This window comes from Rhizomucor pusillus (genome assembly GCF_041956525.1).
Source record: "Rhizomucor pusillus strain CBS 183.67 unplaced genomic scaffold VTP01scaffold_4, whole genome shotgun sequence".
NCBI classification, from domain to species: Eukaryota; Fungi; Mucoromycota; class Mucoromycetes; order Mucorales; family Lichtheimiaceae; genus Rhizomucor; species Rhizomucor pusillus.
The window spans coordinates 958,109-970,502 of NW_027192146.1; the positions used below are offsets into that span (position 1 = coordinate 958,109).

General features: G+C 43.4%; 4 protein-coding genes across 4 annotated transcripts; 3 read left to right on the plus strand and 1 right to left on the minus strand.

The window, feature by feature from the left end:
• Positions 1-1,592: 1,592 nt before the first annotated feature.
• On the plus strand, positions 1,593-2,492 carry VTP01DRAFT_7688 (uncharacterized protein; the record flags this gene model as incomplete). Its single annotated transcript, XM_069386726.1, has 4 exons — positions 1,593-1,640; positions 1,720-2,025; positions 2,168-2,418; positions 2,489-2,492. The coding sequence occupies 4 exons, from the start codon at positions 1,593-1,595 to the stop codon at positions 2,490-2,492; spliced, it is 609 nt and encodes a 202-aa protein (XP_069242153.1).
• A 1,054-nt stretch (positions 2,493-3,546) lies between these two features.
• VTP01DRAFT_7689 (uncharacterized protein) lies at positions 3,547-6,099 on the minus strand (the record flags this gene model as incomplete). Its single annotated transcript, XM_069386727.1, has 13 exons — positions 3,547-3,560; positions 3,622-3,751; positions 3,809-4,100; positions 4,160-4,315; positions 4,377-4,576; positions 4,644-4,872; positions 4,933-5,000; positions 5,058-5,180; positions 5,245-5,484; positions 5,541-5,641; positions 5,700-5,766; positions 5,840-5,902; positions 5,962-6,099. The coding sequence occupies 13 exons, from the start codon at positions 6,097-6,099 to the stop codon at positions 3,547-3,549; spliced, it is 1,821 nt and encodes a 606-aa protein (XP_069242154.1).
• Positions 6,100-6,550: 451 nt separating this feature from the next.
• On the plus strand, positions 6,551-8,206 carry VTP01DRAFT_7690 (uncharacterized protein; the record flags this gene model as incomplete). The annotated part of the gene is made up of 9 exons (XM_069386729.1): positions 6,551-6,601; positions 6,669-6,926; positions 6,995-7,096; positions 7,163-7,231; positions 7,294-7,380; positions 7,438-7,633; positions 7,691-7,798; positions 7,854-8,058; positions 8,113-8,206. 9 exons carry the CDS (start codon positions 6,551-6,553, stop codon positions 8,204-8,206), a joined length of 1,170 nt encoding a protein of 389 aa, XP_069242155.1.
• A 320-nt stretch (positions 8,207-8,526) lies between these two features.
• VTP01DRAFT_7691 (uncharacterized protein) lies at positions 8,527-12,188 on the plus strand (the record flags this gene model as incomplete). Its single annotated transcript, XM_069386730.1, has 2 exons — positions 8,527-9,514; positions 9,577-12,188. 2 exons carry the CDS (start codon positions 8,527-8,529, stop codon positions 12,186-12,188), a joined length of 3,600 nt encoding a protein of 1,199 aa, XP_069242156.1.
• Between the last annotated feature and the right edge of the window lie 206 nt (positions 12,189-12,394).

Below are 12,394 nucleotides of genomic sequence, written 5' to 3' on the forward strand. Positions count from 1 at the left end.
AGCCAGTAGCGGGTATAGTTTAATACTGTTGTGAATTAGAGGTTTTCTAGCGTCATTTATTTCTGAAATATTATAAATTCCTCCTGTCAAATCATCTATGACAAAGAATCTGTGAAGCCTCTTTTTCGATGTTTAATGGATTCCTAACAATGCCAGTTCTATTCACCATCGCTATGCGGGTATATTATCATGAAGGCTGTCACGCGCAGAGTCGCGGGGAGGGCTTTTCTCCTAGTGTAAGGAACTACTGGAAAAATACTCGAGGAGAACAGTGCTTCCTGAAATGAAAATTTCTCTGGAAGATCTCGATTCCACGCAAAGTCACATATATTTTATCTCGCTACTTCCATAACAATCGCCCATGCAGCACTACTTTTGCTGTTTATTTTCTCACTTGTTTGATTCTGAATTATGTCTGATCTGCAGCCCGGTAGAAACCTATTCCGCAAAGGGATGTATTTGGTTCGTGATTAATTATCAATTTTTAAGCATCCACGAACCTACGGTTGAAGGATGTTTGTTTGTCCATCACCGACAGTACCCAGTACAGGATGGCAACTATATTGAATGACCAGACGTGGTTACATGCATCCCGGAACGATATGAGATGTCCTTGCCCTTTCAACTTTGAGTCGCGTTCCTTTAAAGTATCAGAAAGGTACAAGCAGATGTTCGCCCATTATCTTCGCCCCAGACGAAGAAATAAGCTTCAAGCAGTTGATAAAAGTATGATATGTTGATCTAAATACGATCCAGCCAATCTTTATTAGTGCTGTACTTGTAATAATACTCCAGGATTTGTCAAACACAACAACAATAACCATCCATGAATCAACCCTCCATAGCCTTATCGTCTATTGCAACCTGCTTCATATCAGAGGACATTCACAATATCGTAGACAATAACCCGTGTCATTTCAAGCTTTACAAGAAAATCTAGTATCCTCTCGCCGTCTCATTTGGATGCGAAAGAAGTTTTGAAAGGCAAGCAATAATCTGTATATGGTTCGTCCTTGTCAGAATAACCTTAAATATGAAGGCAGCTGCATGCATATTCGCTTGACTTTATTTCGAGTTTATATTTGGATCGTTCGCACACATCATTTTATTATTTTGGTTCACGCAGTGTACGTCCTTTCAGATCGCTTTCGCAAAGCACAGTTTTTGCACATAGACACGCACACTGAAACATTGATTCTCCCAAAAAATGAATTACATGCTGCGGATTATATTGATTTCCGCTACACTGTCTTTCCTTCGACATTTTTTCCCATTCAAGATGATTTACTTTGATGAAGACTGTGAGCTTCTTGAAACTATATCTGCCATATTTCTATCTTTTGGAACAGCTCTATATCCGGCGTTATTGATTGCAGCATTAAAGAAGGCTGAAAGAGTTGAAGAACAAAGGTTGGTGGCAACACTTTTTCGTCCTTTCGATTCTATCTCTCTAAACATTACTTTACGTAGGGTTTTGCCGGGACTGTGGTCAAAGTGGACACTCAAACTCAGCGTCAAGAAAGCCAAACATAAAAGAGCGCATTATTGAAAAGTTTGGCAAAGATCATGAGCGTTTCACACCAGAATACCAAATGCAATTGAAAAATGCAATCACCCAGAAGTCTTCTTGGCTCGACCAGGTGATGCTGAGGGCCAGTGTCGTCGTAAATGGCTATTTTATTTCAGAATAGCATCCCGACGTACATATTTGGACAAAAGTTCTGGTATTTCGTGTGCCAGCTCATCCTAGGCTTATCTGTATCGAACACAAATACAAAGTTCCCAAGCAATTTCTCCGGAGAACACGGATTCTGGGCTTCGTTCTCGGCTCTCCATCCAGATATTCGATATCCATTGAATGTCACAGGTTACAGTGACATCCTTTCCGCAGCCTGCAAGGAAATAGCAACTGCGTATACAAATCACATCGTCGAAAATTTTCAACGACGGGTTGTATCGTATATCCAATATAAATTGGACAAGTTTGTGCCTGCAATGCTGCGAGCTATAAAAATCGGCATTGTGGTATGCTCCAAAGAAGAGAAGCTAGGGGAAAATCGCGCTCGTGATTATCAGCGAATACGACACATCACAAGTAAGCGCACTTTATCATTTATGATGAATCACTGGTAAAATACTCAGTCTCTTTTATTCATGACAACTTTAGATTTGTCATAGCTGCATGTCAAAATCTCTGAAGAAGCTGAAGACGGAGGACGGTGTTACTCACCATGGCATCCTGGATTGCCAAACCTGTGGAATGCTGTGGAATAGGGACACCAATGCCTCGAAGAATATGTACTTCATTGCAAGAAAAGTCTGGGAGGGCTTTGGTCGCCCCCAAGCCTTCGTAGACCAAATCAATCCACCACTGCGAATGTGGAACCCGAAAGGGTCGAAAGGGTTTAGGTTTTTACGGTAAGCTTTGCAGTTCATCTTGGATTCTGAATATTATCGAAGTACTAATATTGAGACTGCTTCTCTTTAGATGATTCGGTAAGTAAAAACGGATACAAGCCTGTAATACCTCGATTTTTTTACTGATTGAGATCGGGTTGGCATTGTTTGGAGCAACTGCGCTACATGGCAAATTTGAACCAATATGGCAAGAATATTTAATGATTTTATTCCACAAGTTTAAATTTGCCTTGTTTGTGGTGCAGTTTTATGCTCCAAACGACAACTGTTTTTTTAAAAATACAGTATAAAATCATGTTCCGCATGAAAGTCTTGAGTTTCAGGAATTTTTTGTAAATGTAAAGTCAATTTGATTCATCAGGAATCCATGCTACCAGTTTTACTTTTCGAAAGTACAGCTGGCACAAAATTGGATCGAGTAATGTAAAAGCAACATAATTTTAGATCACTTTGGGTACGTGAATAGCAACAATCCAGCATCTTCAAATAGAAGCAAGTGCAGGCTGACGATTCATTTTGTGTCCGTTTTTACATACGAAAGAGCAGTACAAGCGAATTGTTCCCTTTTCAATGTATGGATGATTTAGACTTAGAGATCTTATCCTCTTTTCAGACGATGTCTATAAAGATATTTACCGTACTTGTTTTTCTTTGCTTGATCTGTGGTCGAGTCTACATAATAGCAGGGTCTTTCGAAAAAAGAAAAAGAAAGGGCTCCAGAATTTCGTATGCATAGTCTATCATACTTTGCATTCAACATCCATTCGAAACCTATGGTATGGTTATTATTGCTTAACATTCCTACACGCAAGTTGAGTTAGTAAGCTGAGTATGCCCTGTCTGCAAAGGGAAATTTATGCCCTCTGCATGAATCGGATATTCAACGCTGTTCTTTCTTTCTGGGTCTCTCAAAGCAATTAGCTTCCATGAATCTCAAGCAAGCTTCAGCTATGATACCCAGGTTTCATAGCGTCAGTATATATAAAGGAACAGTTCTCCTTTGTTCGTCTCATTTGGTATGTCCCTCCCTACATTCAATACTATCAACCAGATGTACTAACGTGAAAGCATGTCCCATTTGTCATGCACAAGAAAGTCTATTGCATAGTATATTTCAGATTTACAACTTTATGCTATGTGGGCTAACGACGATCCTAGTCAGTACGCGACCAAACACAAAAATGGACCTTTCTCAAGACTTACAGCGCATTGGGCAAATTAATGGCGAGCTATCCGATACAATTGCTTCGTGCAATCTATTCTGGAATCTATATTGTACTTTGAGTTGTTTCTTCTCACCGAGGCACGGATCGTAAAATCCAAGGATGTTGGTCTACAACGGGCATTGTTAGTATCATTGTTGTTGTATAGAATGCTGTTATATTGTTACCTTTGAATATCCACCAGGAATAGTCAATCGAGATTCGTTCACCAGAGCCTGGATAACTACAGTGACATCAATGACGCCTTCGGGAAGCTCTTCGTCGTCGTCGCCTGAGAGCTGTTGTACGTCACTTGCTCGGCCATACAGAGCCTTGACCACTACGAGACCGTCCTTCTTCTTCTCTTCTTGTCTCTGCTTGCGCTCAGCGACTTCTCTCATAAGCTTCTGACCATCAAGCGCTTCTTGCTTTCGAGTAGCAAGATACTCTGCATGTTCTTCTCGAAGCTGCTCAATTTTCCTGGGTGCAAGCGGGTTAGCCATGATGGTAACGAGTAGTTTGTTTTGACGACAACTTACTCTTTGATCTGCTTTCTTCTCCTTGGCTTCAGAATCAGCTGATCCAGCGTTAAAGCAATAGACACAGGTACAATTGCACCAAAGAAAGCTAGTTTGGCATCGAACTCTGTCGATAAAACGATCGGAAGAACAATCTTTTGTCCAAGTCTCGAGACCCTACAAATATATTTAAAAAAATTAGCATTAGAAGTGGTATATATAGTCTGCATAAACGTACTTGAACTTGACAGCGACGCCAGACGGTACACCGCATTCCAAGGACATGCCGAATCGAGAATGTTCAGTAATCTTGTGGTCGCTTCCAATGCTAGCTGTTAGACCGCCAGTGGTAGATGCAACTGCAGACAACCGCAAGAGGATGCGTTTCAGCAATTTGTGAGTATATTCAAACGCAATGTGTGAAGCAAAAATGCCGGTCTACAATCCAAAAATATAAGCACATTTCCAGAGAGTAATGCTAGTACTTCCACGTTGTCAGACGTACCTGTAATTCAACGCTGTAGTTGCCTTGCTTCCGAGCCGTAGCAAATCCTAAAGCCACAGATGATCTATCGACGCTTCGGGACAAATCGACGCCCCAGCCGCCGAGAGACCATTCTCCCGTTCTATATGTCATGTAACCAGTTGTCGTGGCATATAGTCGGCGACCGACTGTGACATTTATTACAGGTGGACCAGCAAGTGTCCGGACAGTAGACACTGTGTTGACAAACCTAGAATTCCATGTTAGATGATTCAAAATCATCTATCGCTCTGCATTCTTCCGAACGTACGTATCTGAGGAAACATTGTAGTAGGTTTTTAAGCTGGCGGTGTGTGGTTTCAGCATTGTGGCAGTAAACTAGACACATAGACTTAGCATTGGGGTTGACTTGTACAAGGAAATATCCTGTTTTACCTCTGTCCAGAATTTTGGAGAAACGGTGTGTCGCACAGTACCGCTCAAGTTACCTCCACCGATTCCATTTCGAGAAAGCATAGATCCACCCAAAATGACGCGAGTTTGAGGTCCAACTTGGGTCTAAGCAAGACGATAGCAAACATGAATGGATTGCGATCGTCACCAAGTTCAAAGATATTCGTACCTCGAATGAATGTCGCATAAATAACTGGTGTACTTGGACTCTTGTCAGGGGCTGGAATATGCTACGCCGTGCTGGTTTAGTCGGCTGTCTGGCCGCAAAGGCTGGGATAATAGGAGGTTCGTATGGATCGAAGACGGGCGATGCATCAAGGTTGATTTGAAACTCTCCTCTTGACCGCACTAGGTTTTCTAGCTGCTGTTCCCGCTTAAGACGTGCTTGTTTCTCATATTCTTCGCGTAGCTGGAAAAATAAATAAGCATCAAAAATGGGATGCAATCACTTGCAGTCCAAGCTACCTCTTCAGGTGTCTTGTAGCGTGTACCGATTTCCCAGCTCGCATTCAGTCCTTCCACTCCATACGTGTCGTAGATAGCTCGTTTCGTTGGATCGCTCAGTACTAAATCGCGCGCTTATATCAATCGACTAATATTCTACTCGATATGCTAACAATTTACCTTCGTAAGCCTTTTGGATGACTTGAAACTTGGCTTCTGCCAGCTTTTTACTTTCAGGATTATTGTGCTACAAAGGTAAAGCAAGTCTAATTAGATATACATTGAAGCATTTAGGAGCAAACTGTCTTTTGTTTTTGTACCTTATCTGGATGGAAGAAGCGACAAAGCTTCTTGTACGATTCCTTGAGCTCTTCTTCAGTGGCCTAATTCAAAAGGGTTGATCGCCGTGAATCCAGTGTCGTCTGTCACCTCATTTCCTTACAGTTTTGGAAACGTTCAGGATTCCATAATAATCGGTTGTCTGGGGCGCAAGCTCTCTTTCCAATGCACGGAGGTGGTCTTCACCAAAGTCCTCCTCGGTGGGCTGTTCAGGATCAATGGGGTTGTGGTAGGGATCCATAACAAAAGTTCCAAGCAGACACCACCAGCAGCGCGCGGTCCTTGCATTTTAACAAAATTCGGAGTACTTGATGGCTCCCTCAATGGCTCCATCGTCTTGATCCCAGCGACAACATATATTAACTCTATGTATGTTGCCTTTATCTGCTTTTCCATACGCTTTTTGCATTAGTGATCAATTACTGTAAGTAAGGCTTGGAAAGAAATAAATTACCAATGGCTCCTTGTCTATCTCTTTCAATTAGTCAAACCGAACCCTGCACAAAGATATATTGCAGTTGAAAATTATCTGACAAAAGACGTGGAAGTGCCGTACTTTTACAGAAACGCTTTCTTATGATCCTTCACGTAGAGAACAGTGTCATTTTCAGATATTAAATGGGCTAGTTGGCAGTTACATAGGAGAAGAAAGCGAATTTTTCCTTCCCGCGCATCGCTTGCTTGCATACAATATGGGTTCTGACAGGAAAGGGCGTGATTCCAAACGCAGAGATCGCAAACGGGTAACTGCTTTGCTTGTCCCTTTTCCCTCTGATCTGCTCACTCCATTCTCACAACAATGCTACCTAGGACGCACATGACGGTGAGAGTACAAAACCGTTTTTGCAGAGTCCTGTAATCTTGGAACGCAAAGACAGGCCCGCTGTCACGACAAGTGAGCGTCCTTCCAACAGAGCGGCTAGCGAGTCGACGCCTATTTTGCTCGAGTCCAGAAGCAAAACTGCATCTTTGCGAACAGCTTCCTCCAGTGAATCGAATGCTGTAAATAAGAACCCTGTGCCGTTTTATCGACGTTTCGGCAGAGTAAACAGCGAAGCGTGCCTGAAGGTTAGCGAACGACCCAGATTGATATATGATTTCAAGACACATGTATATTTACAAGCAAATTTAAGTAGATTCTCAGTGAGCATCCAGGACACTTTGTCGTGGGTATCATTGGCCGTCAGGGAGCCGGCAAATCGACGTTGCTTTCATGTTTGATGGGAGAGGAGTCCAAGGTAAAAAAAAAGGATCTATATTACAATCTGAAGTCTCGGTGATGCCTAACATTGCATTGCTACAAGGAGACGCGCCCCACAATTGGAATTGACTTGTCGATATCGCCTGAAAGGATCATCTTGCTGGACACAGAGGTAACATTTAATTTTCGGTAAATTATCTATAGCTGTTCTAACGGACAATGTTCAAAAAATAGCCTCTGCTATCCACGTCAATGATTGAAGACGCACTTCGTTCGGGATCATTCGATGGTATGCCTCCGGATCTGTGGTGTGAAGTTCAGGTAAACAGGTCCTGTGGAAGTATAATGGTTATAGGAGTGACCCCTAATTTTCAATAGGCATTGTATGACACCATATTCCTGTTATCGGCTTGCAACGTTTTAATCGTTGTTACGGAAGGTACTGAAGCAGATCTGGAAGTTTTGGATTTACTGAAACGTGCAGAAATGCTGCATCTAAACGTCTCAGAACATCCGGCTTCTGTGACTACGGCTTCTAATATGGATCAAGATGTAGACATGTTACCCTATATTGGTGAGGAAATATCATATACAATGCTAAATCAGATTACACTAATTCTTTTGTTGCTAGTATTTGTGCACAACAAGTGCGAACCGTGGGAGTTTGATGCAAAGAACTATGCCAACTTGCAGCAAAGAATTGCAGCATTTTTTGCAAAGTCGAAATTGAAAACTTCAGGTAAGTTTTTAACGTTTATCCTTTTTTCATATAATTTATACTGTAAAAATGACAGACCTCGTTGGTCGAGCATCGATCTTGCCGTGGCATTCAGCGACAAACCCACTTGAGCGACAGAATGTCTTTCTACTACCCCGTCGCGATGCGAAAGACGAGGTACTGGCATTTGAATTTGATACCTTCATAAATGAGCTATACAAAGATATTGTCACGGCATCTCGGAAACCGGGGAAACTTGGTCAGATTTCAGAACGGGACTGGTAAGTAAAAGAAACAAAAGAAATACAGCTGAGTGTACAACCAACATGGCAAAGGTTTCGAAATGCTAGTAAATATCTTGACTCCGTACAAAAAGCGGACCACATCGCTAGCTACATCAGAATACTCAGAAAAATTGCAGAATCTTAATCGGATGGCATGTCAAGGAATCGCAAGGTCTTGTTCTATTCGAACAAAGTGTCCGGCATGAAAAATGATGATACTGGAAAGACTGCTTTGTGCCCATCCCTGTTATCGGCGATCAAGTGTGGCAAAAGCCTCAATAGCATAAAGGCTTTACGTAGAGACAGGAAGGTAGAAGAGCGTCTGAATATTATGATTTGAAAGAGAGATAAATAGTATGCTGTCACTTTAAAAAAAATGTCAATGCGTATTATTGGGGTGTGTGCACGGAGCAGGAATATCATGAAAAAAGTATCCTGCGGCATTCGTCACCCTGACTGCATTCTATGAGCGCCATAATAGGCTTAACAACAATATACCAGTCGCTTCGAGCACCTAATCACCAAGCAGCCAGCGAATGTCGGCAGTCTCTGAGAGCAGCAGATGCAAATGAGATCGATCAGATACTTCGACGGATCGTCTCTGCATCGAAAAAGCAGAATGCACGATGGCCGATGAAGCGATTGCTACGATGTGCCGACTATGTCTTGATCCACTGCCGCCCTTCAAGACATATTTTACGACTACGTTCGTTGAGACTTTGCGTAAAGCTTGCGACGGCTCAACTATCAGCACGGCCAAGAAATGATATATCCAACGATGATTTGGAGGGCACGACATTGGCCGCTGCCAAATTCGTCAGCAGCCTTCTGAAATGCAGCAGCAACCAAATGGAAGGCGTCGAGGAGGCAGAATCAATCCATGTTCTTTTACTGCGTCAAGATACCATGCCATCGCTCTTGCATTGGGCGCTTTCCGCTCGCAACATGCATGTCCGCATTTATGCATTAAATGCAATGTCAATCAATGTGAAGTATTTTGCCAACGATCTGATACAGCACGGTGCATTCTCGACATTATCATCCATTGTCCTGGAAACCGCAGCCGCTTTTGATACACCAAATTCATTCGAAATTAGCGTCAATGCATCTCGATTGCTTGGTCAACTTTTAAAAGTCTCAAAATCCCTAGCTGATCCCACCAACCAGATCAAGGCACTTGAGTACGTCGACTCTGTCAGCTTCGTATGGTTTCTTCAAAGCTGGAGCACAGTTTGTCGCAAATACGTTCAAAATACTTTTCAAGTATCAAATCTACAAAAATTAGTATATCCGCTGACAGATGTTGTCAGCCAGTGTGCATCGATATCACCAGCTGCGCGGCAGAAGATTCAACGATATGCTCCTATCGGTCTGCGACACGGCGTACTTATCCGTGAGATGCGCGGATTTCTCTCGACGATACATCAAGAACAAAGCCCTTCAGGTGGATATGGTATGAAATGTCATGTTCACAGGTGATATGTGGTTATTTATGCTAACAATCATCTGCGGCAGCTTCCAATATACTACGTCTTTTGCAAATCTTACTTGCCTGCGACCTTCGTAAATATCCTCCATATGAACCAGAAGTATTGCAGCAAATCCTTCAGGATGTGGTCAATGTGCTTTTTGCAGTCAGTTGCATGGCTACCCAGTACGATTATGGCAAACACATCGGATTCAGCGACCTAGTCCCGCTCGAGCTGTCAGAAGCAATGGACTACAGTATGGATTTGGACACCAAACGTGCACAGATCTTGCACAAGTATGAAAGCATGTTTGATGTATTACTCGAGGTCTTGGGACGGTTAGCACGCTTGGCAAGTCACTCTGCTGTCTCGAACGTATCTGCTCACGCTGCTTCCATGTTATCCACCTACACGACGACGTTGTCCAACAATGCAGGGTTTGAGCAGAGCAGCGTGTTGCAGAAGCGATTGCAAAGACTCCTTATTTACTTTTTACAATACGAACCGGCGGTGGATATTTTCAGCAGAACAGATTCTTCCATGGATGTCTTTTTGTGGGAACCCATTCTTTCGCAAGCAAAGGACGGACTAGCTGAGCTCGTCAATGCTGAACAAGCTTCTGGAGATAACAACGATCGAGTCCTGTATCAGACGAAATTTGCTTTTATCGGGTTAATCACGGTATCGAGGCACAAGCGAGCCACTGAGCGTTTGATGGCTATGGATATCATGCGGCTCATTGATATGAACTTGATCGCGCAAGTGGAAATCTTGGAAGGCTCTGCGCTGCGGCTCCAATTGTACGCTCTCTTGATGCATTTTCTTGCTTCCATGGCTGATATGGCGCTTATGCGAACCAGATTGCGTGAACAAGATGACACAGGTCCCATGACAATGAAGTTGCTGTGGCTAGCTACAGTGCGAAAGCATCAATTGTCACATATACACACTCCAGATGAACGGTCGTCTCGGATAGCTACCGCTTGGGATCAAGTCCTTCAAAGTTGCCTCAACTTTGTGAATGCTTTTGAGTACGATACAGTTTCTATGAAGAAATGGCTGTCTTGGCCAGTAAACGGTATGCAAGGCGATTGGATCGAGTCAATGGATATCGGGCGATCTACAGTATCCATTCTACCGGCAATCCTTATGGTTCTTCTTCCTTTTGGGCAAGAAACAGCGAACGTGACGGAGGACATGCTGAAAATGTCAATCTCAGCGTTGGACCCATCCATTGTCACTGCGGCTATTATGGTTTTTGAACACCTTTCCAACGTGCCAGAGTGTGGATGCCAGATGGCAGCTGAGCCATCGAGATTTCGCGTCCTGTGCCAGTTGCTGCTCTTACTGTGTGTCGAGGCTCAAGATACAAAATCTAGGGATTCAAAGAGAAGACGACGGATTCCGGGTCCTTTCGATACAGACATTCTCAATAAATATTCAATGTGTGAAGACAGCAGCCAGTCATCCTCCTGGGAGGCGCCGTCTGCAACAAGTACGCTAGATGTTGGTGTTACCGGCCAGCTATACAGAGGATTGGTTAGGACGATTACAACCAAAGAATGCACACAAGCGCTTATTATGAGCGACTCGTTCACAGCACTGTTCGAACCACTTTTGGGATCTAACGATATAATTAAGCGGATGACACGAGAGAAACTGTGTTCTGACTTGCAGCAACGGCGGATGAACGACCACGTCCGGTTTTTCACGTTCACAGCCGACGACGATGGGGAAGAGAAAATGCATGAACTTGCAGCTGTTGCCGTGTGTTACTGCTGTGCAGAAAGAAGTGATTCAATATCTATTGTTCTCGGACCTACGGAGGCAGATTCAGTCTTATACTCCACTAGCATGCTAGGCACTTTGTGTCGGATGCTTCTAGACGAGTCCTTTATAGACCAGGGGGAGCCGCATTATTCATTTTCTCGACGCCACGCAGCAGCCCAAGCGATTGAAATGCTGGCACAAAAGGATAGACAACTCCTCAAGTTATCTTCCAAGCGCTCCAGTCCTCCTCCCCCTCTTCCTCACGAGTCACCGTCATCATCGACCGTCGGACCGAGCCAACAAGACGCTCAAGTTGCATTCTTGACGGGATCAGATACACGAATGCTGTATGCAAAACGGTCAAATGTTGTGCGAGGCTCGCCATATTTCTCTGCTTTGCTAAGTGGACAGTACGAGGAATCGATATCAAGCGAACCCATCGTGCTCCAGGATGTTGCTTACGAAGATTTAAAGTTATATTTCGAAAACAATGGGCGCTCGCAGCTATCAGAAAACGCAAAGTGGGATCAAGTGATTGCTGTACTTTTGCTCGCAGATCGGTTCGGCAACAGACAAACATGTAATGTCTGCGAAGACTGGATCGTCAAGAAGTTCAGCAAAGACGACGAACTTTCGACGGAGGATATGAACGGGGCCGTAACACTCTTTCGACGCTGTCGCCATCCAGACATGCCATGTGGCGGGCTGTTTCTTGATACTTGGCCTTTTCAAAAGATGCTTGAATATTCGCTGCATGTTATAGTGAGCCGGTTGTCGGTTGCAAGTGAGACAGCCGAGTTTCGCCAGATGATAGCAGACAACGATGCAAACGAGCTGGACATGTTTTGCGACGGCGTAGCTGCAGCTTTGCAAGGGTTCAGGACATAGTCGTGTAATACCCAAACAGCAACTCAACATTGTACATACATCATCTACATGCCTCCCCTTTGTTCTCTGTATAAAACAGACGACCCAAACGCATAGTAAAAATACCGATGGTATCAACAGTGTCTTGATTGAAGAAACAAGGGTTGATTAAGGTTATCCCGTTAAAAGAAAAAGAAGAAAATGAGTAAATCGGTAGATTAGATCTA